Source organism: Bos taurus, chromosome 13, assembly GCF_002263795.3.
Source record: "Bos taurus isolate L1 Dominette 01449 registration number 42190680 breed Hereford chromosome 13, ARS-UCD2.0, whole genome shotgun sequence".
Classification (NCBI taxonomy): Eukaryota; Metazoa; Chordata; class Mammalia; order Artiodactyla; family Bovidae; genus Bos; species Bos taurus.
In genome coordinates, this window is record NC_037340.1 from 3,945,586 (window position 1) to 3,973,350 (window position 27,765).

Sequence of the window (27,765 nt, forward strand, 5' to 3'; positions counted from 1 at the left end):
GGGGACTCAAGGAGGACCAGTTTAAAAGTTTAAACAATTATTGAGGGATAAGAACATACACAAAGAAGCACAACTGATCTATAACTTTTTTTGGCAAAAGAAAGGGCATGTAAAAAAGTAGGGAAAAGGCTCAGAATAAACTGTAAACTTCCTAAAAAACTGGATTTCCTGACCTCATTTTGTCTGAATCATTTCAGTGGGGCCTGATCAAGCCTTGGAAACCACAGCCTCAGCCCTTCCTGTGGCTGAGGTCTGAGGCTATGCATCCTTGCCCATCGCTTCATGCTACCACAGGAGAAGCACACTTTTCTTATAGCCTCAGAGTAGATTAACCATCAGTTGCTGTGGCCGAGCTCTCCCCAGGAGTGAGGGTGGCTGTGCACCCCAGGGAGAGTCCAGCCAGGGGCATCTTACTCCCAGCTGGAAGCAGGAGACTAATTGTCAAGGCTACTCAGAACCATGGCCATAACTGTTTTAGAGATGAGAACTTTTAGACTAAGGGGTGGGGAGACAGCAGTCAGAGGTGGTCCTTACTTATTCTGCAGTCGGGCCCAGCGAAGCCAGGGGCGCATTCACAGCGGTACCAGTTCTCACCATCCACGCACGTGCCGCTGTTGTAACTACGAGAGCAAAGGCCACTTGGTTACCACCTCCCTGTCTGCCACTCCCCCGCCAAAGGTGGCCCCACACCGGTTATGATGGGCAGCTCTCAGCCCTGCCCACACGCACCAGTGCCTGGGTCCCACCCCCAGAGCGTCCAATTCACAGTTCCTCGTTGCAGGAGCTCCGGTTGCGTCCCAGGCACTAAACCCTCCAAGTCTGAGCATCACTGCTCTAAACGTGGACACCATCTGACTGAAGTGTGGCCCACGGACTGGAGTGATGGGCACTGCCTGGGAGCTTGTTGGAAAGAAGGAATCTGCAGCAACCCCCAGCTCTCCTGAATCAGAAGCTGGATTTTATATAGGAGGCCCACACCTGTCACAGCCAACAAGTGCCTGCATAATAGGGCACCATGCTTACCAGGGATGAGGACTGCAGTCGTTGGTGTCTGCAAAGTAAAAAAAAAAAAATTTAAAAACTTAACAGAGAAGCCTTCTTAGCCCTAAGTGAAAACACCCGTGATTTCCACGATACCCAAATGATAAGGCTGTCATTAACGCCAGCAGGAGCTTAAGACCCCTGCTCAGTTGGAACCAGGCCCATATCACACTGCTGCAGTCACCATGGGACACTCATACACAGGAAGAGGCCCTGGGAGGGGTGGGCAGGGGGCTGTGAGAATGGTTCTTGGTCAGACCAGGGCCGGGAAGCAAGCCACCATCAAAGCCCACAAGCGAGATGCCGGTGGCCGTGGGTCCCTATGGACAGTCCTAGCCAAGCTGCTTTGACCGCGTGAAGATGGGCTTCGTGATGCGTTGCACCGTGGGCACAGCGGCAGGGGCGCTCTTCGGCACCTTTTCCTGTCTCAGGATGGGAATGCGGGGTCGGGAGCTGATGGGCGGCATTGGAAAAACCACGATGCAGAGCAGTGGCACCTTTGGCAAATTCATGGCCATCGGATGGGCATCCAATGCTAATCAGGGCAGTGGTTGCACACAACATCCACCCCCTCCCGTCAGTTCCATCCCATGTGTACTATAATAAAGCAAGTCTTTGAGTATTCGGAAAAAGAAAGAAAGATTAATCATAATGGAAACGATTCTACAAATAAAAAATGTTTCTCTTGTGGCCAAATGGGGCATTTTTGCCAGCAATGTCCTGCCAAGTAGGGACAACAAGCCGTGCCAATCAACCTCAGGTAGCGCAGGACTGGACCTCAGTTCCACCAACGAAACAATATTAACCCCTGACGTGCCGGTTACTCCGATTCCAACGGGAGTGGCTGGCCCCCTACCTGAGGGCGTTGTAGGACTTGTGCTGGGGCGTGGCTCGCTTTCCCTTTAAGGGATTTCGGTGGTGCCTGGTGTAGTAGATTCTGATTATACTGGGGAAATTAAAGTTTTGATCTCGCCGCCTACTAAAACTATGCAAATTAATAAAGGTCAAAGAATAGCACAGCTTTTGCTTTTACCTTATTATCAGATAGGACTTCTCAAGCTAGGGGCCCCAGAGGATTTGGATCCAGCGATCTAGGTTTTTGGGTGCAGGAAATTACAGCTTCTAGGCTTTTAAAAGATCTTTTAATTCAAGGAAATAAAATGTCAGGGCTGTTAGATACTGGAGCAGACGTCTCTTGCATTGCTGGAAAAGACTGGCCCTCGTCCTGGCCAACATGCTTAACCAGTGCCAGCTTTGTAGGAATACGGTCAGTGCCCTCGGTTGCTAAGAGCTCACAAATTTTGACATGGTCAGATGAGAAGGGGGCACAAGGCACTTTTGTTCATATGTGGTTCCTTCACTACCTTTTTCTTTATGGGGGAGAGATATATTATCTCAGGTGGGAATGCTTTTATATAGCCCAGATGAAAATGTTACTAATCAAATGCTGCAAATGAGGTATAATCTTGATAAGGGGCTTGTTAAAGATCAGCAGAAAATTGTTTCTCCATTAGAGGCGGTTCCTAACAAGGATAGAGAAGGTCTGGGATATTCAAATTTACCCTAGAGGCTCTTGCTCTTGCTGCCGACCCTATTACCTGGAAATCTGATAATCCGGTATAGGTGGAACAATGGCCCTTAACAGCTGAAAAGCTATAGGCAGCTGAGGATTTAGTTATGGAACAACTGACAGCCAGCCATACAGAGCCTTCTAATAGCCCTTGGAATACTCCTATTTTTGTTATTAAGAAAAAATCAGGAAAATGGAGATTGTTACAAGATTTGAGGGCTATAAACGCAACTATGGAAGACATAGGGGCCCTCCAGCCGGGCCTCCCTTCCCCAGTGGCTGTGCCTTTCCAGTATAATGTGATAGTTATAGACCTACAGAATTCTTTCATTACCATCCCCCTGGCTGTTCAGGATTGCAAAGGGTTTGCTTTCAGTCTCACTTCAGCTAAAGGGAATGAAAAATAGGCTCATCTTGTGTCAGAAATTTGTAGGCCAAGCTGTGCAAAATGCTAGAGGAAAGTATAAAGATCTATATTTGATACATTATATGGATGATATTTTGGCAGCTCATAAGGACAGAACCTTGTTACAACAAATTTTATCTGAATTGATTGAGGCCTTGGAAAGATGGGGTTTAAAGATAGCTCCAGATAAGATACAAGTAAATCCTCCTTTTTCTTATTTAGGGAGGGTATTAAATACCCATACCATGAGTCATGCCCCTTTGCAGCTGCGGAGAGATTGTTTACTAACTTTAAATGATTTCCAAAAATTATTAGGGGATATGAATTGGATATGGCCACATTTAAAACTGACTACTGCAGATTTAAAGCCTTTGTTTGTTTGCTTAAAAAGCGATCCTAATCCCAGTTCTAAGAGAAAGTTGACTAGTGAGGCAGAGTGGGCTCTTATTAAAGTGGATGAGGCTTTAAATGATCAGTTGATTAGGATTAATATTACCAGAGGATGGGGTTTAATTATTCTCGCCACAGAGCATACACCTACAGGATGCTTGTGGCAAGAAGGCCCATTGGAATGGCTCCATCTACCAGTGACCCCAAGAAAAATAGTTTTATCTTATCCCAGCTTGGTGGCACAATTAATTATAAAAGGTAGAAAAAGAAGTGTGGAACTTTTTGGAAAAGAAGTAGCAAATATAGTGATTTCATTCAATAAGGATCAACTGCAATTTCTTTTACAAAACAGTGATGATTGACAAGTTGCCCTGATAAGATTTCAGAGGTCAAATTTTGTTTCATTTGCCCTCAAGCCCCCTACTGCATTTTTTGAAAGCACATCCAGTGATTTTTCTGAAGAAATTTTCTATTCAACCTTTGGAAGGGCAATTTTAGTTATCATAGATGGTTCCTCTAATGGTAAAGCAGTCATAATTATTGATGGAAAATCCCATGTTCAGGTAACTGAAGAGACATTGGCCCAGAGAGCTGAGTTGAGGGTGGTTATTTGGGCTTTTCAACATTTAAGAGACCACACCTTCAATCTTCCGACTGACTCCCGATATATTGTAGGGTTATTTCCTCATATTGAGACTGCTAATATTCCAGAAAATAAAACTACCATCTTCTCCTTGTTATTTGATTTACAGAAGGAGATTAAGTATAGAGATAAGAAATATTTTGTGGGACATAGTAGAGCCCATTCCAGCTTACCTGGCCCTTTGCATGAAGGAAATGCTTTGGCAGATGCATTAACTAAAGTAATTGCTTTAAACTTACATGAAAAGATTGACAAGGCCAAAAATTCTCACAAAATTCATCATCAAAATGCAGCTGGTTTAAGGTATGAATTTCATATCTCTAGGGAAACAGCTAGACAAATAGTCATGTCCAAATTGCCCAATATTTAATCCATCGCCACCATTAGGAGTAAATCCCCGAGGCCTTAGGCCTAATGCTCTCTGGCAAATGGACGTAACTCATATCCCGGCCTTTGGAAAACTGTTCTTTGTGCATGTTACCCTGGATACTTTTCTCATGTTATTACAGCCTCTGGTAGATCAGGTGAAGCAACAAGAGATATAATTCAGCACCTGTTTCAATGCTTTTCCCAAATAGGACTCCCCGAACAAATAAAAACAGATAATGCCCCAGTTTATACTTCTGCTGCTTTTAAGAGATTTTGTCAACAATTATCCATAGTACATTCAACAGGAATACCTTATAATCCCCAAGGCCAAGCCATAGTGGAAAGGACGCACCAGACTTTAAAAAGTCAGATAGCTAAATGGAGACAGGGAGAATTTAAATATTCCTCTCCACATCATGTTTTACATCATACTTTGTAATTAATCATTTAAATGTGGACACACAGGAGCAGACTGCAATGATGAGATACTGGACTCCTGAAGGGGCTACGACTAGGCCTCTGGTTAAGTGAAAAGACGTCCTTACAGGAGAGTGGAAAGGGCCAGATATACTGCTAACTTGTGGGAGAGGGTATGCTTGTGTGTTTCCACAGGATTCCACTTCTCCTGTTTGGACCCCTGAGGTTACTAAAATCCCTGGGGTCCTGGATTCCGGGACCGAGGAAAGATGGGGAGACCAGAAGCTCGTCGGGTCCAGACCTGAGGGAGCCAAGGAAATGCCAAAGGGCCAGTGACCCTTCGCCTGAGGCTTCACGGCTAGTGCATCACTTCAGGCACCTGGCGCTTCAGGAGAGACATGCTGCTCGAGCTCAACCCTATTCTGCCCCACCTCGTCGCTGTCATCGTACTTAAACAACCACCTCCAGAACGGTACCAACTTGGAGCCAGCTAAAACATCTCGCTCAGTAGGCTGAAGAGTTAATAGAAAGGGGGAGATATGAGGCTACTCCTACGATAATGTTTGTGGCTATGCTTGCTGTGTTGGCTTGTCAGCCGAGGCCCTCCAGTGAAGAAAAGGTACATTGGGCCTATTTGCCTAATCCATCTTCTTTCCAGCCTGTTGATTGGATGAATGAGCCCATTCGTGTTTTTGTTAATGATACTCTTCTTTTTGCCAAGTTTTGCCAAGAAAATGTACTGGTCATAGCAAACACCCTCTTCCAACAACACAAGAGAAGACTCTACACATGGACATCACCAGATGGTCAACACCAAAATCAGACTGATTATATTCTTTGCAGCCAAAGATGAAGAAGCTCTATACGGTCAGCAAAAACAAGACCAGGAGCTGACTGTGGCTCAGACCATGAACTCCTTATTGCCAAATTCACTTAAATTGAAGAAAGTAGGGAAAACCACTAGACCATTCAGGTATGACCTAAATCAAATCCCTTATGATTATACAGTGGAAGTGAGAAATAGATTTAAGGGATTAGATCTGATAGATAAGAGTGCCTGATGAACTATGGACTAAGGTTTGTGACATTGTACAGGAGACAGGGATCAAGACCATCCCCACGAAAAAGAAATGCAAAAAAGCAAAATGGCTGTCTGGGGAGGCCTTACAAATAGCTGTGAAAAGAAGAGAAGCGAAAAGCAAAGGAGAAAAGGAAAGATATAAACATATGAATGCAGAGTTCCAAAGAATAGCAAGAAGAGATAAGAAAGCCTTCCTCAGAGATCAATGCAAAGAAATAGAGGAAAACAACAGAATGGGAAAGAATAGAGATCTCTTCAAGAAAATTAGAGATACCAAGGGAACATTTCATGAAAAGACAGGCTTGATAAAGGACAGAAATGGCATGGTCCTAACAGAAGCAGAAGACATTAAGAAGAGGTGGCAAGAATACACAGAAGAACTGTACAAAAAAGATCTTCATGACCCAGATAATCACGATGGTGTGATCGCTGACCTAGAGCCAGACATCCTGGAATGTGAAGTCAAGCAGGCCTTAGAAAGCATCACTATGAACAAAGCTAGTGGAGGTGATGGAATTCCAGTTGAGCTATTCCAAATCCTGAGAGATGATGCTGTGAAAGTGCTGCACTCAATATGCCAGCAAATTTGGAAAACTCAGCAGTGGCCACAGGACTGGAAAAGGTCAGTTTTCATTCCAATCCCAAAGAAAGGTAATGCCAAAGAATGCTCAAACTACCGCACAATTGCACTCATCTCACACGCTAGTAAAGTCATGCTCAAAATTCTCCAAGCCAGGCTTCAGCAATACGTGACCCATGGACTTCCAGTTGTTCAAGCTGGTTTTAGAAAAGGCAGAGGAACCAGAGACCAAATTGCCAACATCCGCTGGATCATGGAAAAAGCAAGAGAGTTCCAGAAAAACATCTATTTCTGCTTTATTGACTATGCCAAAGCCTTTGACTGTGTGGATCACAATCAACTGTGGAAAATTTTGAAAGAGATGGGAATACCAGACCACTTGATCTGCCTCTTGAGAAACCTATATGCAGGTCAGGAAGCAACAGTTAGAGCTGGACAACAGACTGGTTCCAAATCTGTCATGAGTATGTCAAGAGTATGTCAAGGCTATATATTGTCACCCTGCTTGTTATATGCAGAGTACATCATGAGAAATGCTGGGCTGGAAGAAGCACAAACTGGAATCAAGATTGCCGGGAGAAATATCAATAACCTCAGATATGCAGATGACACCAACCTTATGGCAGAAAGTGAAGAGGAACTAAAAAGCCTCTTGATGAAGGTGAAAGAGGAGAGTGAAAAAGTAGGCTTAAAACTCAACATTCAGAAAACAAAGATCATGGCATCTGGTCCCATCACTTCATGGGAAATAGATGGGGAAACAGTGGCAGACATTATTTTTGGGGGCTCCAAAATCACTACAGATAGTGACTGCAGCCATGAAATTAAAAGACACTTACTCCTTGGAAGGAAAGTTATGACCAACCTAGATGGCATATTGAAAAGCAGAGACATTACTTTGCCAACAAAGGTCCATCTAGTCAAGGCTATGGTTTTTCCTGTGGTCATGTATGGATGTGAGAGTTGGACTGTGAAGAAGGCTGAGCACCGAAGAATTGATGCTTTTGAACTGTGGTGTTGGAGAAGACTCTTGAGAGTCCCTTGGACTGCAAGGAGATCCAACCAGTCCATTCTGAAGGAGATCAGCCCTGAGATTTCTTTGGAAGGAATGATGCTAAAGCTGAAACTCCAGTACTTTGGCCACCTCATGCGATGAGTTGACTCATTGGAAAAGACTCTGATGCTGGGAGGGATTGGGGGCAGGAGGAGAAGGGGACGACAGAGGATGAGATGGCTGGATGGCATCACTGACTTGATGGACTTGAGTCTCAGTGAACTCCAGGAGTTGGTGATGGACAGGGAGGCCTGGCATGCTGCGATTCATGGGGTCACAAAGAGTCGGACATGACTGAGCAACTGAACTGAACTGAACTCTTTTGGGCGGGCTTCCATCTATCCTAATAATGTTAAAACAGTGGTCAGCACTCCCTTCGATTTTTCAGGCGTGTCCATACCTTCCTCTCTACAAGGAGCAGCTCCAGTTTTGAATGGATGCGTTAGCACTTCCCTGAAAGGCATGCTTACTGATTCTCTGAGAAGTGATGGCAAGAGAGACTTTTGGTCTTTACAGCTGCTGATGCCAGGGGGTGCAAGAAAGACTATTTGATGCCTTAAAAAAGGCAGCCCCTCATTTAAAGGACTATCCGAGTTGTGCAGTCCCCACTTCGGACTCTGATGAACAAGGACTACAGGCTTGGGAAAGCATAAGCAGAATTTATGGCTTTCCTCATTGGAAAGAATGCATGTACGCCATAAAGTTATCTATTCCCATTGCTGCCACCGGACATTTTCTGACCGAATGGGGGTGCCCCTATCTTTCTAATCAACGATGGGGCTTGATTTATGTAGAACCTTATAGGTCCACATGGAATAATTCATTTCTCCCTATGGCTTTAGTAATTACTAGGTGGCATGCTGATGGATGGGTTCCTCCTTTAGTGAGCTTCAATGGGACGGGTCCCATGCAGCCTGAGTTATGGAAAGGACTGGCTGCCATGGCACCTGTGACTTTACATAGACCTTTAAATGAACAAAGATACATTGTACGGGCCTGTGTACATTCTCCCTATGCCTTTTTGTTGGCCAGAAATCAGAGTGATTTGGAAGTTTCTGAAGGAGAAACTGTTTACAATGTTATATGTGTGAATTGTTTTATATCAAATTGTGTTGATGGGAATGATTACAATTATAAGGTTGTGATGATTGTAAAGCAACCACCGTATTTGATGGTCCCTGTAAAATTAGAGGGACAATCGTTTGATGATTATGCACTGAAAGTTTTATATGAACTTAATGGCTTAATTTCTCGATCTAAGAGATTCATTGCAGCTCTGGTTGTGGGAATAACTGCCTTGATTGCCATAATTGCATCAGTTACGGTTTCTGCTGTTGCCCTGTCAAAAGAAGTGCATACGGCCTCGTTTGTCAATCAGCTGTCCAAAAATGTCTCCATAGCTCTTACTATACAGGAAATTATAGATAAGAAAATAGAAAATAAGGTCAATGCTTTAGAAGAAGCAGTTTTGTTTATGGGGCAAGAAATTACAATTTTAAAAATTAAATTGTCTTTAAGGTGCCATGCTGAATTTAAATGGATGTGCATTACCCCTCTACAAGTGAATGAGTCCATGTGCTCTTGTGAACGCATTAGGAATCATATTTTAGGCATCTGGAATCATTCATATTTTAGTATTGATATTTCTAAGTTACATCAGGATATTCAGAATATGAAGCAGGCAGAGTCTGACTTTTCCTCTCAATGGCTTTCTAATTCCCTCTTTGAAAATCTGGAGGGGTATCTTTCCCATGGATCCTTTTCTACAATAATGATTAATGCGGCCATGTGCTTTTGCCTGTTAGTTCTGATTTGTGTAATGGCCCTGTGCCTTTTTAGAATACTCAACTAAAGTGTTTCTGCTCTATCTACTGAGTTTCATACCTATGCTCTAAAAAATAGAAAAGGGGGAGATGTCAGGAGCCGTGTTAGGCATTACTGACAAAATGGAGGCACAGCCCCCAGCCCCCTCTCCTCATTCTGCAGGCACAGACCTGGGATTAAGGAGTTAGGCCTTGTAATTCTGACTTGTCTTTTCCTCTCCTTGGCTGAGTTGACTGAAAAGGAATATTAAGGTGCTTATTGTTCTTGAAAGGAGTATGAGAAGGCACAAAGCCTTCTGCAGCTGTGCTCAGAAAATAATTCATAAAGTTAATCATTGACATTTGTTCAAAGAGTTACAAAAGAGTGTTCCAGGATGAGCACATAGGCCGCAGCTTGAGGACATGGGAGGGATTGCTATCTGAAGCCTATTTGTGAGGAGAATGTTTATGGCAAAGAAGTTTACTGAATGTAGGGCTTAGAAATAATTAGAACACTTAGAAGTTAAAGATTTAAGGAATGTTGTAAAGTTAGCATATTTTACTATAGCTTATAGAAGTTAGGAATTTTTAGAGACACTATAGCTAGAAGCCTTTTTAAGAGATAGTGAGCTTAGGATGTTAGGGACAAACAGGATTTAGGAAGATAAGTAATAAACTGAGGAATGTAGCATGAGTTACAATGTAATCACATGTTAACTATAGGACACATTAGAGGAGGTAGATAATATATGATAAGGCTGATTCCCAGAGAATCACTGAAGCAGGAACTCTGAAGAACAATGATTTATGGAGATAATAAATCTGGGAGAGGGGAAACTGAAAATGTCAAACCTCTGGCCTAATGTTTTTGTAAAAGTATAAACGAGAATCTTAAACTTGAAATAAACAGGCAGTCCAAAGAAAACTGAGAGGCTGTCTCATTCACTGACACCGTTCACCTCTTCAGGTCGAATCCCTGGCTGCTGGAGTTGGACTCCAGCAGTGGGTGACTTTCTCATGCCCGGGGCAGGGCTGCCTCCCATCAAGGCCCAGGTGATGTGCACGGAGCCATCACACAGCTCCGCTTCTGGTTTCCATCGCTAGCCCCCGGGGGTCAGGATGGGCTCTCGCAGAGCTCGGGGTTGGGGGGACACTCACTCTGTGTGCAGATGGGCCCTTCCCAGCCTTCCTTGCAGACACACGTGAAGGACTCGCCATTGACCACGCAGGTACCCCCGTTGTGGCAGGGGCTGGGCAGGCAACTGCTGTTCCGAGCTGCGAGACAAGAGCAAACAAGACCATGCTCCCTGAGGCTCCAGAGACCTCGCGAGGGACAAAACACAGGCCCCGGAGAGCGGTCCCAGGGACTTGGATGCCCTGCGTGCACCACAGCCGCAGGGGCAGAACGTACCTATGTTGCAGGTCGTGCCTTCCCAGCCTCCAGGGCACATGCACTTGAAAGCGTCCCCCTCGTCATAGCAGGTGCCACCGTTATTGCACGTGGCCTCGTCACACTGGCTGTCACCTGGACGAGGAGATCGGTGTGAGCCCAGGCCGCCCTCCCTGCACCCCCAGACACAGGCCAAGGTCCCCGCCGGCCCCCACTTACGTGAATGGCACGTCTTGCCTTTCCACCCGTTTTTACAGTCGCAGTAAAAGTCATTGACCAGGTCGCGACAGGAGCCTCCGTTGTGGCAGGGGTTCTGGCTGCAGTCGTTAATGTCTGCAGTGAGAGCAGACACCCAGCTGAAGCCACTCCCAGGCCCTTCAATGCCCCACAACGTGCAAGAGGCACGTCTCTCCACCTTCACCCCATTTTCCACTCCCAGTTCAAAAACCAGCACAGCCAAGCCGGGACTTAAGCAGGGTCAGCCTTTCCCAGGAATAAGGAGCCCGGGACAAGTCATGGAAGTTCAACTCAGGATAGGCAGAAAAGATGACCCCTTTCTTTGTAAGCTGGGATGTCAAGCATGCTAATTCCGGGGGCTAATTCTCAAAGCATCTCCACAGACACTCCCTCCCATGGGCTGGCCAGAGCACCACTACAGTAGTGCACATAGGCTCTCCTGTCCCATGGCAGGAGCTGCTGGGGCCTTGCTTCCAGAAATTCTCACTAAAAGGAAAGGCCTGCCGGGCTGCCTCTGCCCCCCGCCCCAGCGCGGCCATCCCGGGCTGCCTCTGCCCCCTGCCCCAGCGCGGCCATGCCCAGGGAGCCCGACGCACTGGTCTCGCAGTGGGCCCCCTCCCAGCCGCCGCTGCAAATGCACGCGTAGGAGTTCACGCCATCGATGCAGGTGCCGCCGTTTCTACAGGGGTTGCTCTCACAGTCGTTAATGTCTGGGGAAGGAGGGGACACAGAACCTGGGTGAGTGCAGGACCAGCGATGCCACCGCCAGCGCTCTCCTAGGAGTTTCAAGCTCCTCCCGAGAAGAGCCACCCGACACCGCCACGCTGAACTCCATCAGGACTGTCCTGCAACCTGACAGGCAGCTGGGGAAGCAGGGGCCTCCAAAGGGCAACCCGTCCATTCGACTGAACATCCTCACACGAAGCTGCTCAGTGAGGGTCAGGAAGAAACTGCGATGGAAGGCGGACCCCCCTACCTATGGAGGTTTCACAACCTTCTGAAACATATGTGCTAAAGACCCCAGAGGCATCAGTGATCTCAGTTAAGCACCACCTCGGTCTTGGATCCTAGACGGCACCCCTGAGCTGGTCTTGCCTAAAAGGATCCAGGCCCCAGCCCCGCCCCCACGGCTAGGCCAGGCAAGGTGGGGCCCTGACGCCACGTGGTCTTACTTTCATGGCAGTACGTTCCGGTGAAGCCTTTGTTACAGTCACAGGTGAACTTGCCTCCCGACTGACTCTTGCACTTCCCGTGCGGGCCGCAGACATTGGAGGAAATGTAGCGCACCCCTTCCGGCGTGTCATTGGAGGCCATGGCCACTGTGCAGCTGTCAATCACTGCAAGACAGACCCGGGCTCAGTGCCCCGCCAGGGACCCAGCGTTCCCAAACCCAAGACCCAGGCCGCCTGCTCTCCCAGAGGCAAGCGCCATTGGCTACTGAGGGTAAGAAGCCCCAAGGCACCTCGGGGGCCAAGATGGCCATGTGCTGCATGCACTGTGACAGGCAAAGCCAACATTCCACGCAGAGGAGAGTAGTAGTTGCTTTTTTTTTTTTTTCTGCGGTATTTATTTCCTGTGGAGCCGAGCAGCTCATGCACGCAGGCCCTGTCCACCCTTCCTGCTACATCCACCAATTCTGCTGGAAGCTGGCTGACGAGGAGGAATGGCTTTCCCCTCCACTCAGTGGCACACAGGGCTGCAGGACGGACTTGCAGAACCTAGGGCTAAGCCACCTCACACGGCCACAGGCGCTAGTTACATCTAAGTAAATTAAAGTTAGGTAAATCAGGGTTTCTACTTGCCCCGATCGCTCTCTAAATGCCCTGGACCACATGTGGCCTGAGGCTCTTGTACCTGCTGGTGCAGAGACCACCAAGGCAGAAGGCGCTGCTGAAGTGGGTGCCCCAGGCAAAGTCTCGGCTTGCAGACCAGCCCGTCCCAGGACAGGATGCTAAATGAATTTCCTTCTCTCCCCAGGCTACTTGCAGGCATGGCCCCTCCACTGGCGGCCTGGGTAGATTGTTTCCACGTGTTCTGGCTTCCCTCCAAAGGGGCTATCAATCTACACTCCCCTCGAGTGTCCCAGGGCAGTGACAAATGGCCAGAGAGGAGGAGGAGCTTCGCAGAGGAGCCAGCGTTGAGCGGGGCAGACGGTACCTTCGCAGGGGGTGGTGCGGCAGTGGTCTTTAAGGTGGGAGCAGTTCTTGCCTTCATAGTCCTCAGGACACTTGCAGAAATAGTCGCTGGCTCGGTTGTAGCACTGGGCACCGTTTTGGCAGGGATTGGGCTCACAATAATCGATGTCCAGCTGTGGGACCAGGGACCAGGCAGGGAACAAAGTAAAACAAAGGCGTGATTACGACTCCTCTGGGGCAGCGGCCCCCGGAACGTGACCCTTCCAACTGCTTCCGTCAGGAGGACACGCAGCACGATTTATAGCTGTGTCCTAGACACTGTCCAGGTAAGCATTTGAAAAAGCAGGGCAGAGTGGGAGAGCGCTGGGTCTGAGATGAAACAGACAAAAAGAAGGGGCGGGAGGGAGGTTCAGGAGGGAGAGGATACGTGTGTCCTCATGGCTCATTCACGCTGTTGCATGGCAGACACAACATCGCACAGCAATTATCCTCCAGTGAAAAATAAAGAAATCAACAGACACCCGGAAGACAATCACTCATCAGTCTCCTTTCACGGCTTATCTCGAAGAGATCCCTAGTCAAGAGGAGACTCCAGGCAGTGTTGGGGGATGGAGGGAGAGGAGGAGACATCTGTGAAAACCTGGCCATCTGCGCTCCAGCCTGGCTCACCTGACAGAGGTTTCCAGAGAAACCAGTGGGACACAGACACTGGAATCTGTTGATTTCGTTCTGACAGTGACCCCCGTTGAGACAGGGGTTGCTGGCACACTCATCGATGTCTGTCTCACAGTGATCACCTGCATAGCCAGGTGGACAGATACAGCGATAACCGTTAACCAAATCCTGGAGGAGGAGAAGGAGGGGGAGAAACACATGCATTTTTTTCGAGGTGCTGCACAAACACGGGGCTTCGGTGGTTCAACGTGACTGTTTTGGTTCAGCTGATTCACTGAAAGAGAGGCCATGCCTTTCCAAACATGAAAGAGGAATTTCTATGTGCATGCCGTCAAGATGATTCCCAGGAGGGAGGCTGGGGGTAACATGAGCCCGGGCGAAGCGTCCAGAGCCTCACTTTTCATCTGCAGTTTAAAATCCCCCAGGGACAGAGCTTTCCGGGGGTCCCATCAATCTTTAGGCTTGTTGTCAATCAGTAAGGTTTTGACTGAAGCAAAGATTTACATACCCGACAGGAGGCATCATTCTGACACTGGCCGACGCAGTCATTAATATCTAAAAAATAAACAAGCCATCACATCAGAGGGGCAATTTACATTGAAATTGGGCTTAATTGAAAAGCCTTCTCCTCTCAGGACAGATTAAAAACCTCCAATCAGATTTCCTGTGTGCTTCCCATGAGATAAGGTTATTACTGGGTGGGAACACTCCCTAATTCTTCCAGACTGAGCAACTGTAACTTCACATCATTGTTTTAACCACCTTATCAGTGTACGGCCTTTTTACCAGCTAATGAGCCTGATAACAAGTATGTTTTCACTGAACACTCCTTCTCCAAAAACATTCCCTCTATAAGGTTTTCCTTCTACTCCTCAAGTCTTAAACCTGGAGCCTGACTATATATAGCCGGCCAACACCTTCAACACCCTGGCGTCATGAAAATCAAAGTGCTGAGAACCTCACTCACTTATGTCACAGTTTTGACCCATCCAGCCTGGGAGGCAATTGCAGTAGTAGCTGGCAATCAGATTCTTGCAGGATCTGGCATTTACACAAGGTTTGGCCTCGCATTCATTTGCATCTGAAAGAAAGAGGATGAACAGTGAGAAATGGGGTTCTACTCCCACCCCAACCCTCCCACACCCACAAAAGAAACCACCAATAGTTTGTCTGAAGTGAGACATTTCAGTAAGCTCGCTAAATAAGAGATACTATCTGGAACATCTGAATCCTCCTAGCCATGATCCAATAAGGCACGCTGACTGATCACTTCCCAGCTGCTGTGAACAGCCAGCCCCCAACCAGAGGGCAGAAAGCACCAGGCACTTCTGTGCAGAACCCAGCGCAACCTAGTTGCTGGGATTTAAAAGTGGCAGAAAGAATGCAGACAGCTCATTCCTCATGAGATCATCCCCGTTTGGAACCCAGCTGAACACTTCTCGGACAGACGACTGACATGGTTCGAGGAATCCCACGACTTTCCCACAGGGCCTCCAAAAGCCAAGCCATTTGCATACGAGGGATTTCTCCCAGGCTCGCTGGAGCGACCCTCGATAATAAATGACTTCTCGGGAGGGACGGCACGTGAACTGGCACAGCCGGTCACATGCGTCTTCCCCAACAGCTCGGAGGACTCACGCTAACCCTGGTGCGGGGGCTCTCTTACCTAACTGGCACGTTTTGCCAGTCCACTGGGGCGGGCACACGCACTGAAATCCATTAACCAAGTCCTGGCAGGTGCCCCCGTGGGCACAGTTATTTGGAGAACAGTCATCAATGTCTGTTCGACAGAGAGAGGAGAGGGTTGGCAACTTAATCTCAGTCCATTTGATAATCAGGTAGTTTAACACCACCCCTCACATGAGGGACCTTCACTTAAGAGCAAGGCACCTGAAGTGACAGCCACGATGACGGTAAGGCCCGATTTTAGCTTTAAATCCCCCACTGGCCCAGTTCATCTAATCCCCGACCTAAGCAGGCAGGAGAGCCAGCTGGATTCCTAAGCGTTAGCCCTTGGTAATTTGGGACACCATCTCTGCCCACCTTTATTTCTAAAGAAAAGTTTCATCTCAGCTCAAAGGTAGCTAAGGAGCAGTAAGGATAAATAACTTTCTTCACTGGTGAAAAAGATCACATTCTTATCTGCTCACAGAGTTCTCTCAAAATAACATGCCTGGGGTACCCAACCTCCCACTTCTGCACTGGACTCCAGGGCCTTTGGAGGGGTGGTCTCCTGCACACTCAGGAGGTGGCAGACTCTCCCTATGAACCTGCTCGCTGAGCCTTCATGCCCCAGGAAATGGGAAGAAAGGACGCCACCTTTCTCTGTTGAAACAGGGCACAGCTGGCAGCAACCAGAGTCCCACAAGCAGTGGGGGCGATCCCAACCCCAGGCCAATCCTTAACTGTGTTGCCTCCTGCTCTCAGGAGTAGATGACAGCGGACCTCAGGCCTGGCGACACCCCAGGAATCCAGGGGCTTGTTAAGGAGTACAGACTCCCCACCTCCAAGGGAAATGGTAGGACCCACACATCTTGGTAACTTGGTAGCCCTGGTCCCTCTTGGAAAATGTTTGTCCCCACAATGAACTTCAGTAGTGACAACCTCCCCCACAGGTGGTGTCTGCAGGGCTTCGAGGAGAACCACCGCCCCCAGGATTCAATCCAGAGGAGGCGGGGCTCCAGGGGGAACGTGCAAAGGGAGAAGCTTTCCCGGGGAGCCTCTTCCCGTCAGAGCTGCACGTGCTGACTTAGGAGGCTGCCTCAGACAGGGGAGCCCCTCCCACAGAGACAGACCCGGCACTGAGATGACATGGGGCCTCGATAGCCCTGCATCTCGACACAGTGATCCGCGGCCCCCACCACACACCCACCCCCGCACCGAGAAAGGACACGGGTCAAAGCCCGGACTTACTTGTGGAGCACGTAGGGCCAGTCCAGCCCGGAGAACACTCACACTCAAACCCCAGGGAGGTCTCCTTACAGCTGCCTCTGTTGTGGCAGGGATCAGAGAGGCAGGCGTGCTCCGCTGTGGACACCAGAGGGCCATCAGCATGGGACGCCCACCAAGAGGCTAACCGGACGCAAGCTCCCCGCCCACCCCACCCAAAGCCCACCCCTGGGCCACCAGCTCGAGCTTGTTCAAGAAATGATGCATATACACTAACATGTGTAAATAGATAGCCAATGGGAATTTGCTGAATGACTCAGGGAGATCAAACTGGGGCTCTGAAATAACCTAGAGGGGTGGAAATGGGTGGGAGGGAGATTCAAGAGGCAGAGGACACAGGCGTACCTGTGTTAACATAGGTACAACATATTAATTCATGTTGATGTATGATCAACAAATCAAACCAATGTTGTAAACCAATCATCAATTTAAAATAAATAAATATTAAAAAAAAAAAAAAAGCAAGCAAGCAAGCGTGGGACACAACCCCACTGTGTCTGGGGAAAAAGGAAGTCATCTTTCTTGCTAAGCTCTGGTCACCTTTCTCCCAGCTTCCGACTGGAAGCTGGGTCACTGCCCTGCACACGCTGCCCTGATGCAATCAGCCACACCCAAAACACCTGAGCAACTGGAGGGAGGTTTCAGAGAGCCAGGGAGCTGCTGGGAGCACAGGTCTTAACACCGGAGGGCAGTTTCACCTTTTCCAAGTCTCTAAGTGTATTTGAGTTGAGCAGACAGAAAGAGTGGAAAAGGGGGCTTTCTTTGCACCTAGACTGCTTACCGATTTCACAGTTGGGCCCGGAGTACCCTTCGGGGCAGGAACACTGGTATTTGTCAGGCCCTGTGTTGCTACAAGTTCCCCCATTGAGACATGGCTGGTGGGTCCCGCAGTAGTTGAGATCTGCCAAAAAGACCCCAAAGAAGTCTCTCAAAAATCAGAGAGACGGCCCATCTGCTGCGTTCCTAGACCCATTCCTCTTTACAAACTAAAACCAAGAGAAATAAACCCAAATTCACAGCGTTAAAGGCAAGTTCAAGCAGATTTGGAATAAAAGCCCAACAAACAAACATAAAGGAAAGTGGAAACCCAGTTCCCGCGTGGACGCACCTTTGTCGCAGAGCTGGCCGCCCCAGTTGGTCTCGCAGAGGCACTGCCAGGGCTCGTTACACGTGCCGTGGACGCAGCCGGGGTGCGGGATGCACTTGTCGCAGTACAGGCCCTGCCAGCCGTACTGGCACCTGGGGACACACAGCACGCCAGCCTTACCCTCCAGAGCTGGCGGGGAGAGCTGAGCCAGAAAATACAAGCCCTCGAAGCCCAGGCTTGCTAGTTTTGGTGACCGCCTGGTAGACGCTCAAGGTCCGTCCAGGGGTTCCCTCTGAACAAACATTTTCACAGTGGGACCGAGGGCCCCTCCCAGGCCCAGGTGACTCCCGACAAAAGGCGGGCTGTCTAGGGAGAGGCCCTTGCAGGGCCTTCCTGCACAAAGCCCCTCTCTCTTCTCGGGTTCCTGCAGGAGCCCAGGGTGGGGAATCAATCAAGCCCTAGGGGCGGAGGAGAGGGATCTCCCTCCAGTGACAGCAGCCATGCACAAGTCCTGCAAATGTGGCGAGTTTTACACCGCAGCTCCACTGGGGTCCCTTTCAGAGCAAGGCATGACCCCAGCACACAACAAGGCATCAAGATATCAAGGGTGGCAGAAAACTGCCTCCCACGGAGGCGTCCTGAGACGGGACAAGGAGGGAGGAGGCACCCTTCCTCGCAGAGATGGGGTTGGATCTCTGGACACATGTCTGCAGGGACAGCGAGGAAAGCGGACCGTGCTCAGAGCCAGCTCTGTGGGTGACCTATGACCCATCATCGTGGCTGCTTATGCTCTCTATTCTATAGCAGTTATTTCTCACTTTGCAAAAACCGAGTCAACTCAGTTTATCCAGTATTGGGGAAGGGAGGTGCGTTTCCTTGATAAATAAGCGCATCACTAATCGGACTCTTTGGAGGCCAGAGAGTGCCTTTGATCCTCAAACAAAACCAGAAGCACACACCTTCACCTGGGACAGGGCTCAGCTACTCTTCCCTCAGGTTTCAAGCCCTCTGCAACTGTGTCTTCTCAGAAATCCAGCTTCAGCAAACAGGTTGGAGCAGAGGGGAGGGGGCCCCCATGGCAGAGTGAAGGGGGAGTAAGCAAGGGAGAGCAATAGGCAAGCATTTCCACGGCGGGCCCACGAAAGCTGTGTCAGAACCGTCTCCCCCTTCCCACTCAGCTGAACTTGGGAAAACAAGCACCCCAAGACGCAAAGGCTTTCTGCTTCCAGAGAGCTGAAGGCAAGTTAAAAATCTTCGTCATGGGAAAATTATAGGGATCCAGCTAATGGCTAATCACCCATGGCCGCGAGTCAACTTAGCCCCTGAGAATTCTGACTAACCACTTCCTAACTTCTAAAAGCAAGCCATCCACGCCCCAGTACAAAGAACCACCAGGATGTGCGGTTTAAAAATCAGACACAGGATTCCGGTTGATCTGAAATGAAACTTCAGTCTAAATGACAAATGACTATTTAATGGAGTAAAAGAAAAACAAAGTCAATGCTTTGGTAGCAATTTCTTTAAAAGTGGACCCTCAAGTTGGTGGGAGTTCACGGTGATGCTCTTGATACTCTTAGCCTAGAAGGTAGATATTAAGAGGGAGTTGCTTTTGAAATAGCATTCTTGTCACTGTCTTTCCCCTATTCCCTCCCAAATGAGGGCTTGCTACACCTCTTCAATTTGCTTAACAAAATGCAAGAAGAGACAGCTGAGGACCTGCCCTCAGCTCTTAATTAATGAGAGCTGGATCCCCAAGCATAAAAAAGGAACCACAAGAGGCCACGGATGACTTCAAAAGAAAACAAATAAAAATACTGACCCTAAAACAGGCATCCACAAAGTTGTCCCAGTTTAATAATATATGATTAAGGTTCTCATGAGAAATTGAAGCGACTTTCCTCACAGGATGATTCACAATTAAGTTTGATATTATTGGCAGGCTTGCAATGAAGCAAGACCGTGCATCCAGGAAAAGGAACCCAGGTCGACTGGGGAGCAAGAGAGGCAGGCAGGTTCTCTCATGTGGAGGAAACAGAACAAAAACACACCCTTGTCGGCCACCATCCAGAGGGCTGCTTACAGGTCGCGGGCCATCCAGCTACGGAGCAGCAGACCAACCAGAACTTCCTCTGGCCGCAAGAGGGTTCTGTTATCATTTTTCTTTCAAGGGAAGGGGAAGGAGCCGGGTGGAAGGCTATGCAAATGCCGTGTGGGAAAGTCACACCTTCAGTCAGTAAGGGCCTGCGTGTCCAGGCAGGAGTGGGAGGGAGACTTTGAGAGAGGAAGGGCTCAGCTCTGGAGACAAAGCCTGTTGTTCTGGCTGGGAGGGCCTCCCCTGGCAGCGGCGTGTTTATTCTGATGACGGGAGCAGAAATCAGCCCCTGGCTGATAGTCATCTGAGCCCAACACAGGCGGGTGCCCGCGAGCTCGGCTGCTCTGAACCCGCGAGCACCCTTCAGGAGCAGGGCCTGCTCCCCACGATGGTGCCAGCTGCCCCCACTGGTAGGGTCCGCCCCAAACCCCCTCGGCTTCCGGGAGCATAACCGCCTCTCTGGAGTGCAAGGACAGGGACATCTCAGAGCAGCCTCTTCCGTTTGACCTCAGTGGCCCTGAGCTCTACTTCAGCCTCAAGCCTCAGAGCTCAGCGCTCCTGGCGGCGAGCAGAGGTGGCAGGGAGCACCCCGAGGTGCAGGCGACCAGGGCGGTCCTCTAGACTTTCTGAGCAGCAAAACCATGTGGCTGAGGTGGGCCGGTCAAAATGCAGATTCCCTGGGCCCAGCCGAGGGAGTGGGATCATCTAGGTGCAGGGTGGTACCCTGGAACCTGCATTTCCACACACGCCCGGTTAATTAGGGGAATGACACAGTACCGAGGTTTGTCCCTCCATCAACAGCGGCATCACTGGAGGCTTGCTGCAACTGCTGAGACTCGATATCCGCCTGCCCCTCACCCGCCCCCGACTCAGAATTCGAGACCTCACAAGAGCCCCAGGTAACGTGAGTTTGAGAGGCACTGCTCTAGACTATGGATTCGTAAGCTGCCCTTGGCTCAAACTGGAGTGGCTTTGGGGGTGAAAACAACAGGTCCGAAGGACCCATGTAGTGTCACATTAAATCTGCTAATCCTTCAGGTCTGGGAGGGGAGTAAAGTGGGTGCTCCTGTCAAAATGCCACAGACAGCCACAGCATTTCCTGAGACAAGCCTTTCCCAGATGGGCATGATGCACATTTCAAGAAGTTCCAAAAGCTGTAAGCGGGAAGTTGGGGACGGGGGGGGTGGGGGGGGGTGGGAAGGTCTAGGTTTGGCTTCTTGCATTGTCCCGCGCCATAAAAGAACAGACTTCAAAGGTCGGCAGCAAAAGTCTGCATTCATCAGGCTCAACTGACAAGATTCCAGCCCAGCCATTAACCTCTCAGCACCGGCCGGGCTCCCGCCTGCGAAGGGGGCCAGGAGCTCGTGCTAATCCCATTCTAAAGAATGCTCCACTTTCCCTACTGATGGGAAAAGTGGGGGAGGGCCGGGAGACCGAACACCGCGGCGGTGGGGGGAGGAGAGAGCCCCCAGCACCAACCCAGTCCTGGACAGTCCATTAGCACTTGAAGGGGAAGATTATAACAACGTGTTATCAATTTACAGAACCGTTAATACATGAAGTCACTCGCTATGCCCAGAAGTTTTTTTTTTTTCCAAGAGAGAAGCATGTACATTCCAGTGGACAGCTGGTATAATTTAATAAGCTTCGGATGTGCTTATTTGAATTTTTTTTTGGTCAAGTTTTCTTGTCCTCCAATGAAAGATAGGCATATTCACAGTAGAGTCAGTCCTCTTTTTGCATTAAAGGGATAATTATTAGGGGGAAAAAAAAGTCTAGTTGTTTACCTGCAATCGCCTGGGAGTTTGCAAGACCCATGCTTGGGGCTACAGCCCTGTCGGCAAATAGCTGTAAAAAAGATAAAAAAGGGAAACAAAGAAGGGTGCGTCAGTGCTGCCAGTCTCTCGCAGGGCCACAGTCACGGGAATGGCCTCATCCGACAAAATCCACTGTTTTAAGAGATCTCATTTCAAGTACACTATAAGGAGAGGAAGATGGGAGGTGCCCCAAGAACGAATCCAGCTTTAAACTTCAAGGCCACACGAGCAGATCCTCAAACGCGACGCTATGTGTGGACAAAATGCAGGCAAGTGGGTAGGGGAAGGGGTGCCTCTGAAGGATGCCTGCCCTGCTCCCACCCTCGCCAAAACAAAAAGAAGGCCTAATCCTCCCCTGGTCATCTTCCTTCCTCCATCCTCCAGCCTTCCTAGAACCCTCCGACGAAACACCTGGGTCTCAGAAACCCCACGGGACTCACAAAGCCAACCAGGCCGACCTTGCTTGGCAGGCTAATCCACTAGCCGGATCTAGTGGTACTTTTTTTTTGCAAAGTATTCCTACAAAGCAATTCTGCTTCTTTTACAGAAAAAAAATTTTTGAGCAGACATTAAAAAATAGTGGGCAGATACTTTTAAGTAACTGTTACTGATTTTTAGGACATCAACTATTTAAAATATGTTTATCAGTCCTTTTATTTGGATCCCAGAAAGGCTACCTTTTCAAATTCCTGTCTCTAATTATTTAAGAAAGCATTTTTGCCTGAGAGACCAGCAAATTCTTCTTTGCTCTGCCCTTCAGCCACAGTTCAAAAATTCATTTTTTAACTTGAGTTTATCTTAAAGGAATTTACCAAATTATATGAACCAAGCAGAGTGTGTTAATGTTCTTAAGGGCCTATTATATGGTTAACTAGAATTACCCACCAATTTGCTCTGAATGAGAAGCTTTGTAAAGGTGAAGCCCACAGACAATTCTGTGCACATCTGTGAACTGGTGCCAACTCCCTGAATTCTAGCAGTCAGGGCTGACAATTGACGGGACGTCTGAGGTGTATCCCACTGTAGATACATTCGATTCACCGCTCACTCTCTCCCCCAAAGCCCTGCCCCCAGAGATGCCCAGTGAAGGTTGCCGGGAGGCCACCTTGAGCCTAGGGTGTTGTTTCTCACAGGCTCTCAGACACTGGCTGGGTAACCCCATCTCAGCCAGGATCTGTGTGAGGTCAGGGGCCTTAAGCACGGACCCTGAGAAGCGGGGTCAGGCAGAGAGAAGGCGCTGACGGCAGCAAGCAGAAGAGGAGCGGCTGAGCCGGAACTGGAATGAGCCGGAGCCTGGCCTTGGCCCGATCCCAGGTGCAGCTCTGGAGTGCGGACTGCAGCCCTGAATCAAGGCCTCGGGGGTGTGGCCCGCACACACCCGTGTCAGCCACTCACAGGCTGAGCCGGAGGGGCTAGGCGTCAAGCAGCATCCGTTTAGCCCAGGACAGCGCTCCGGAGATGGAGCCACTGTGCGGGGTTAGTGGGCAAGACTCACTGGGGGAGTGGGTACCGACAGCAGCTTTGTGTCTGGGGCCTAGAAAACAGCCCCCATCTCCCAGCCCGAGATGCCACCTGACCGGAGGCGGGTGAGACTGTGGCCCTCACGGTGACAGCGGTCGAGCACGCACACACACCTTTGTTGCACTCGGGGCCCATCCAGCCTTCCATGCACGTTTTGTTCCCATTCTGGTCGCAGGCATAGTGTCCAAAGAAGTCATCTCTGGGTCGGCAGAACTTATTGCAGCCGAAGCCATAGTAATAGTCATCGCAGGTTACTCGGATCTGATACTCAAAGTGGGCAACCCCTGTGTTCTGCTTCAGTGTCTGCCACTGCCGGCCGGGGTTGATCATGCCTGAGTAGGAAGCCTTTTCAATGATGCTGTCAGGTTCTAGAGTGGGGGGGAAAAAAAGGATTAATCACAGTGACCTTCACGTCGGAGATTTCTCCCCCAACCATTCTGATGATTTTTAATAACAAATGCACCTGGTACAAAATGGCAGAAAATAAGCCATTCACCTCCCTCTCCAGAGGCAACCACCATACATTTACCTTCTTACTTCCAGTATTTCATTGTTTGCAAATAAAGTGAAGTTAGCTACCTCACTTCTGAACTGTGCACTGAGGTTGTTTTTGGCCTTTTGTTAATAAGGAAGGCCACAAGGAACGGCCTTGAACGTATTTGCCTGCATGTTGTTCTAAAAGAAAGAAGTATCCCCGAAACAGAAGTACTAGGTCAAAGACACACACACAAACCCACTTCCACCCAGAAAACTCCAACCACCAGAAACGAAGCCCTGTCCTCCTGCTCTCCCACCAGCAGAGCAAACTTTGCCAACAGCAGTGCCAACACTGCGTGTTACTGGACCTTCTCATTTAATGGGTGTTTAACTGATCGTGAGGACCCTTTTGACAAAGCCGCGTGTATCTCTTCCTCTGAACTGCAAGCCTGTTTCTCTCCTTCACCAACTCTTCTATTGCTGCTGGTAATACTGGTTTGCAAAAGCTCTTTATATGTAATAGAAAGAGGCCCCTCTCTTATGGAAGGCTACTCTCCAAGAAATTTCCTTATCCCAGGTCAAGGTTAGCAACCTTTCTTTTCTGGTTTTAGAGTTGTGTATTTTGCTTTAGAAAAGCTGTGTCTCTCCCAAACTCTCCACTGGAAGCCAAAGAGTAATTCTGGGTGTTTTTTTTTTAAGTTGAAAACTTTGCTGCCTCTTAAGCTGGTGTTTAAACAGCAATACCACGAACTTGATGTATTTGAACTTTCACCTTTGCCCAGAGGGTAAATGGGAAAATCATTCACCCCAGTTTACCAACAGGTGGACTGAAGGTTTTTTCCAACCAAGTCAAGTTCCTTAAAGACTGCCTAGACTCAGCCGGGGCCAAAGCGGCTCCAGAAAGAGGCAGTGGTCCCTACCCTGAGGTCACGCATCATCTAGTAGGGTAAGAGACAAATACAAAAACAGCTCCAAACTCAGGTGTCCAGAGCTCAGAGCAGGGCTGTGAGAAGGAAGCGAGGCCCCAAGTCAGCACCCAGCCTGGTCCTGTGTTTATTTTCTTAAACCTGCCAGTACCAACCCTGGAAGCCTTGTCAAATCTAAGGCCGCCTTGGAGCGACCGTTAGGGCCTGCGTGCAGTGTCTCTGTGATTCTTACCCACCCACACCCCTGTTTTTCTAGGCCCAGGGCCTGTGCTCATTTGCAAGGCTGGGCAAACGCCACGGGTGACCAGGACACGGGCCTCCTGGGTGGCCTCGGCCACCCTCCACCTCAAACAGCACCCAGTCCACACCCTCTGGGCGCTTACATTTGGGCAGGACAAGCCTTGGACAAGCCCGCATACCTGCAGACCTACACCCCAGCACGCATGAAGCACCTGCAGAGAACGCTTTCCTAACCTGAGTTTTGCAAATAAACACGGGCCAAAGAATGACAAAAATGTCCCTCTATTAACTGTGTGTTTGCTCTGCTGGTTCAATTAAAAAGTGGAGTGAGCTATTACCATGTGACGATGAGATCTTAATAAAGGAATTACTTAAACACACTGGCCCTGGCTCCGAGGCCTCCCCTCCACTCAGGCAGGTAACAACAAACAGTTCAGACGGCAGTCCAGAGTAATCCGAAAGGCACAGGCTGCCGTGTCAGTGCTCTGGTATGCTTTCTGTTTCCGGAAGATGTTGTGGGACATCATGTTGGAATCCTCAATGGGGCGAACAGGGCTGTACAGCTGCCCTCATACCTGCATGACAGATTCTCCCTAAGGGCTGAGAGGGAGCCTAGTGTGTCTGTGACACACTCCTGGCATCCGGGTTACAGAGAGCATGTCTACTGACTGCTTCTTCTAAGCTCCTGCCACCTGAATCATTCTTCCTATCAGCTCAGGGCACTACCAGTGTTTCTGGGCGAGTTCAGTTGGCAGTCCAGCTTTAAGACTGGAAGGGGGACTTCCCTGGCGGTCCAGTGGTTAAGAATCCACATTCTAATGAAGGGGACGCTGGTTCGATTTCTGGTCTGGGAACTAAGATCCCACAGGCCTTGCAGCACAGCCAAAGATAACAATGATAATAAATAGTAATAAAGAGAGTAGAAGGGGATGTTAGCAGGCCTTCCTGCAATTGTGAACTGCGTGAAGATGGAAGGCAAAGTACCCGCAACAGTTCTGCAGGCCAAGGAGGAGGGCATGAGAGGCGAGTATGAGCAGAACCCTGGAACCACGCCAACCACAAACCTAGATGGCAACCTTGGCCAAGAAGGCTAAGTAAGATATAAGGAAAACCTGGTCTAAGGATGCCAACTCGTGCTTACATACCTATTGATCAGAGTGATAAAAAGAAATCATTTGCTCTGGGAAACAGTAAAATCTACACCCTTAGATAGCTCAGTCCTGAGAGGTAACAGCAATGACCTTGAGGGCAGATGACAGCAAGGCCATCCTATACTTCCTGACACATGTGTATCTCCTGGGCTTCGAGTGGGCCGGGCTCTGCTCCTGAGGGTTCACTGCAGAGCTGCTGTGAGAAGAAATTCTCAGTTCCAAAGCTCAGGGCTCTGCCTCTAAATCTGAAGCCTTGTTTGGTCCCTAAAGCGCAGCCAACTCCATTTGGGTTACTACACATCTTCAGGTTCTGCCCTCATGGAGGACAGTCCCCTTGGGAGGCATAGAGTGTGAAGGGAGTAAAAAGCAAAAGTCTCCAGGGAGAGGGAACAGCACGTGCTTGAGGCAGGAGAGAATGTGATGCATTCTGGTGACTGGTGGGGTACGATTATATGTGACAGACGACAGTGTGGCATGTGAGATGGAGCAGACAGGGAGACAAAGCCGGGCTGTGAGAGGGGCTTTGGGGCCACACAGATGTCCCAAGGACAACAGGAAGCTGCCAAATGGCTCTTAGAAAGGTGACACTCAAACGTTACACTTTGAAAAGATGAAGATGGCAGGAGAACACAGAAAGCACCAGAAGCGGACCAGGGCAGATAGAGGTCCATTAATTCAGCCGTTACTATAGGAGTTCAGGCATGAGCAGAAGGTGGCGCAGACCAGGACTGCAGTGAGACGCCAGTGAGGTGCTGGACACAAGACTTTCAGGACTCGGAGGTGGATTAGAGGCCAATGCGGAGAGAGGGCGGTACATAGGGAGTGCCGCCCAGACTCCTGGATTATGGTCCTGGGCGTTCAAACGCTGCTGCCAGTCACCCATCGAGGGCCCTAGGCAAGCTCCGCTTTGGGAAGGGAAGATGACACATTGGGTTCTGAACGTGCTATAATTCAGGATACCTTAGAAGCACTGCGAAGGGAAGCTGGAAAAGCAAGTGGGTAAGCCACTCCCAGCAAACCCCAGCCCCTCCTCATTGGGTTAACAAGGTGAGCTCAGTGCCCTGCAGGGGACACCCTGCGACTTGGAGGCAACCCTTCACTGTAGGAGTAAAGGTCTGAAAGGCCTTTATCCCCACCCCAACATTTTGATGCACTTCCATGGTTTTACCTCCCAGCAAGGACGAGAGGCTCCAGAACCCCCAAATGGAGCAGACAACCCTGGGCAGCTCTGGGCGGGCCCCCGCTTCCGGGGAAGAGCCCCCTGACCTGTGGGTTGATGGGAGGCCTCAGAAGGGCCCTGCAGATGCTCGGGGCTCTCTGCACACCCCGGCAGGTATCCTGATCCGGCTCTCACCAGGAGCCAGCAGGAACCTCAAGGATGCTCGCTCCACCAGCCTGTGTCAACATTGACACCGGGAGAGCTGAGGAGCCTATCCCTGCCCCACCCCCGTCACCCCAATGCTTAGTGACCACTGCAATCAGGTCCCTGTGACATAACACTCACCCAAACCCCAACACATGGCAGGGGAGGGAGCAGAACCAACAGGTGCCCACAACCCTGCCTGGCACCAGCCACAACCCAGGCTGGGCACAGACTCCCCTCCCCCCACCCCCACCGCAGGACAGGGCATCACCCGGGGACGGGACAGACGACAGATCTCGACTCAGATGCTAAAGGGAGGGGGTGACCCAAACAGCCTGCAGCCTCTGGTAAC

The 27,765-nt window shown here is 49.5% G+C and overlaps 1 protein-coding gene and 1 pseudogene across 1 annotated transcript in view; one reads left to right on the top strand and one right to left on the bottom strand.

Annotated features, from left to right (window-relative positions):
* Positions 1 to 27,765, bottom strand: part of JAG1 (jagged canonical Notch ligand 1) — a 44,394-nt gene that overhangs the window by 5,777 nt on the left and 10,852 nt on the right. Inside the window, exons 4-20 of the mRNA NM_001191178.3 lie at positions 23,370 to 23,624; positions 21,706 to 21,766; positions 17,848 to 17,978; positions 17,521 to 17,640; positions 16,704 to 16,817; positions 15,457 to 15,570; positions 14,758 to 14,871; positions 14,299 to 14,345; positions 13,785 to 13,958; positions 13,138 to 13,288; positions 12,153 to 12,317; positions 11,577 to 11,690; positions 10,963 to 11,076; positions 10,765 to 10,878; positions 10,512 to 10,628; positions 1,024 to 1,051; positions 535 to 620 (exon numbers count right to left, since the gene is read on the bottom strand). Coding sequence (NP_001178107.1) covers positions 535 to 620; positions 1,024 to 1,051; positions 10,512 to 10,628; positions 10,765 to 10,878; positions 10,963 to 11,076; positions 11,577 to 11,690; positions 12,153 to 12,317; positions 13,138 to 13,288; positions 13,785 to 13,958; positions 14,299 to 14,345; positions 14,758 to 14,871; positions 15,457 to 15,570; positions 16,704 to 16,817; positions 17,521 to 17,640; positions 17,848 to 17,978; positions 21,706 to 21,766; positions 23,370 to 23,624 — 2,019 coding nt within the window. The remainder of the gene's footprint in view (positions 1 to 534; positions 621 to 1,023; positions 1,052 to 10,511; positions 10,629 to 10,764; positions 10,879 to 10,962; positions 11,077 to 11,576; positions 11,691 to 12,152; positions 12,318 to 13,137; positions 13,289 to 13,784; positions 13,959 to 14,298; positions 14,346 to 14,757; positions 14,872 to 15,456; positions 15,571 to 16,703; positions 16,818 to 17,520; positions 17,641 to 17,847; positions 17,979 to 21,705; positions 21,767 to 23,369; positions 23,625 to 27,765) is intronic.
* LOC132346870 (reactive oxygen species modulator 1-like) lies at positions 620 to 7,685 on the top strand (annotated as a pseudogene).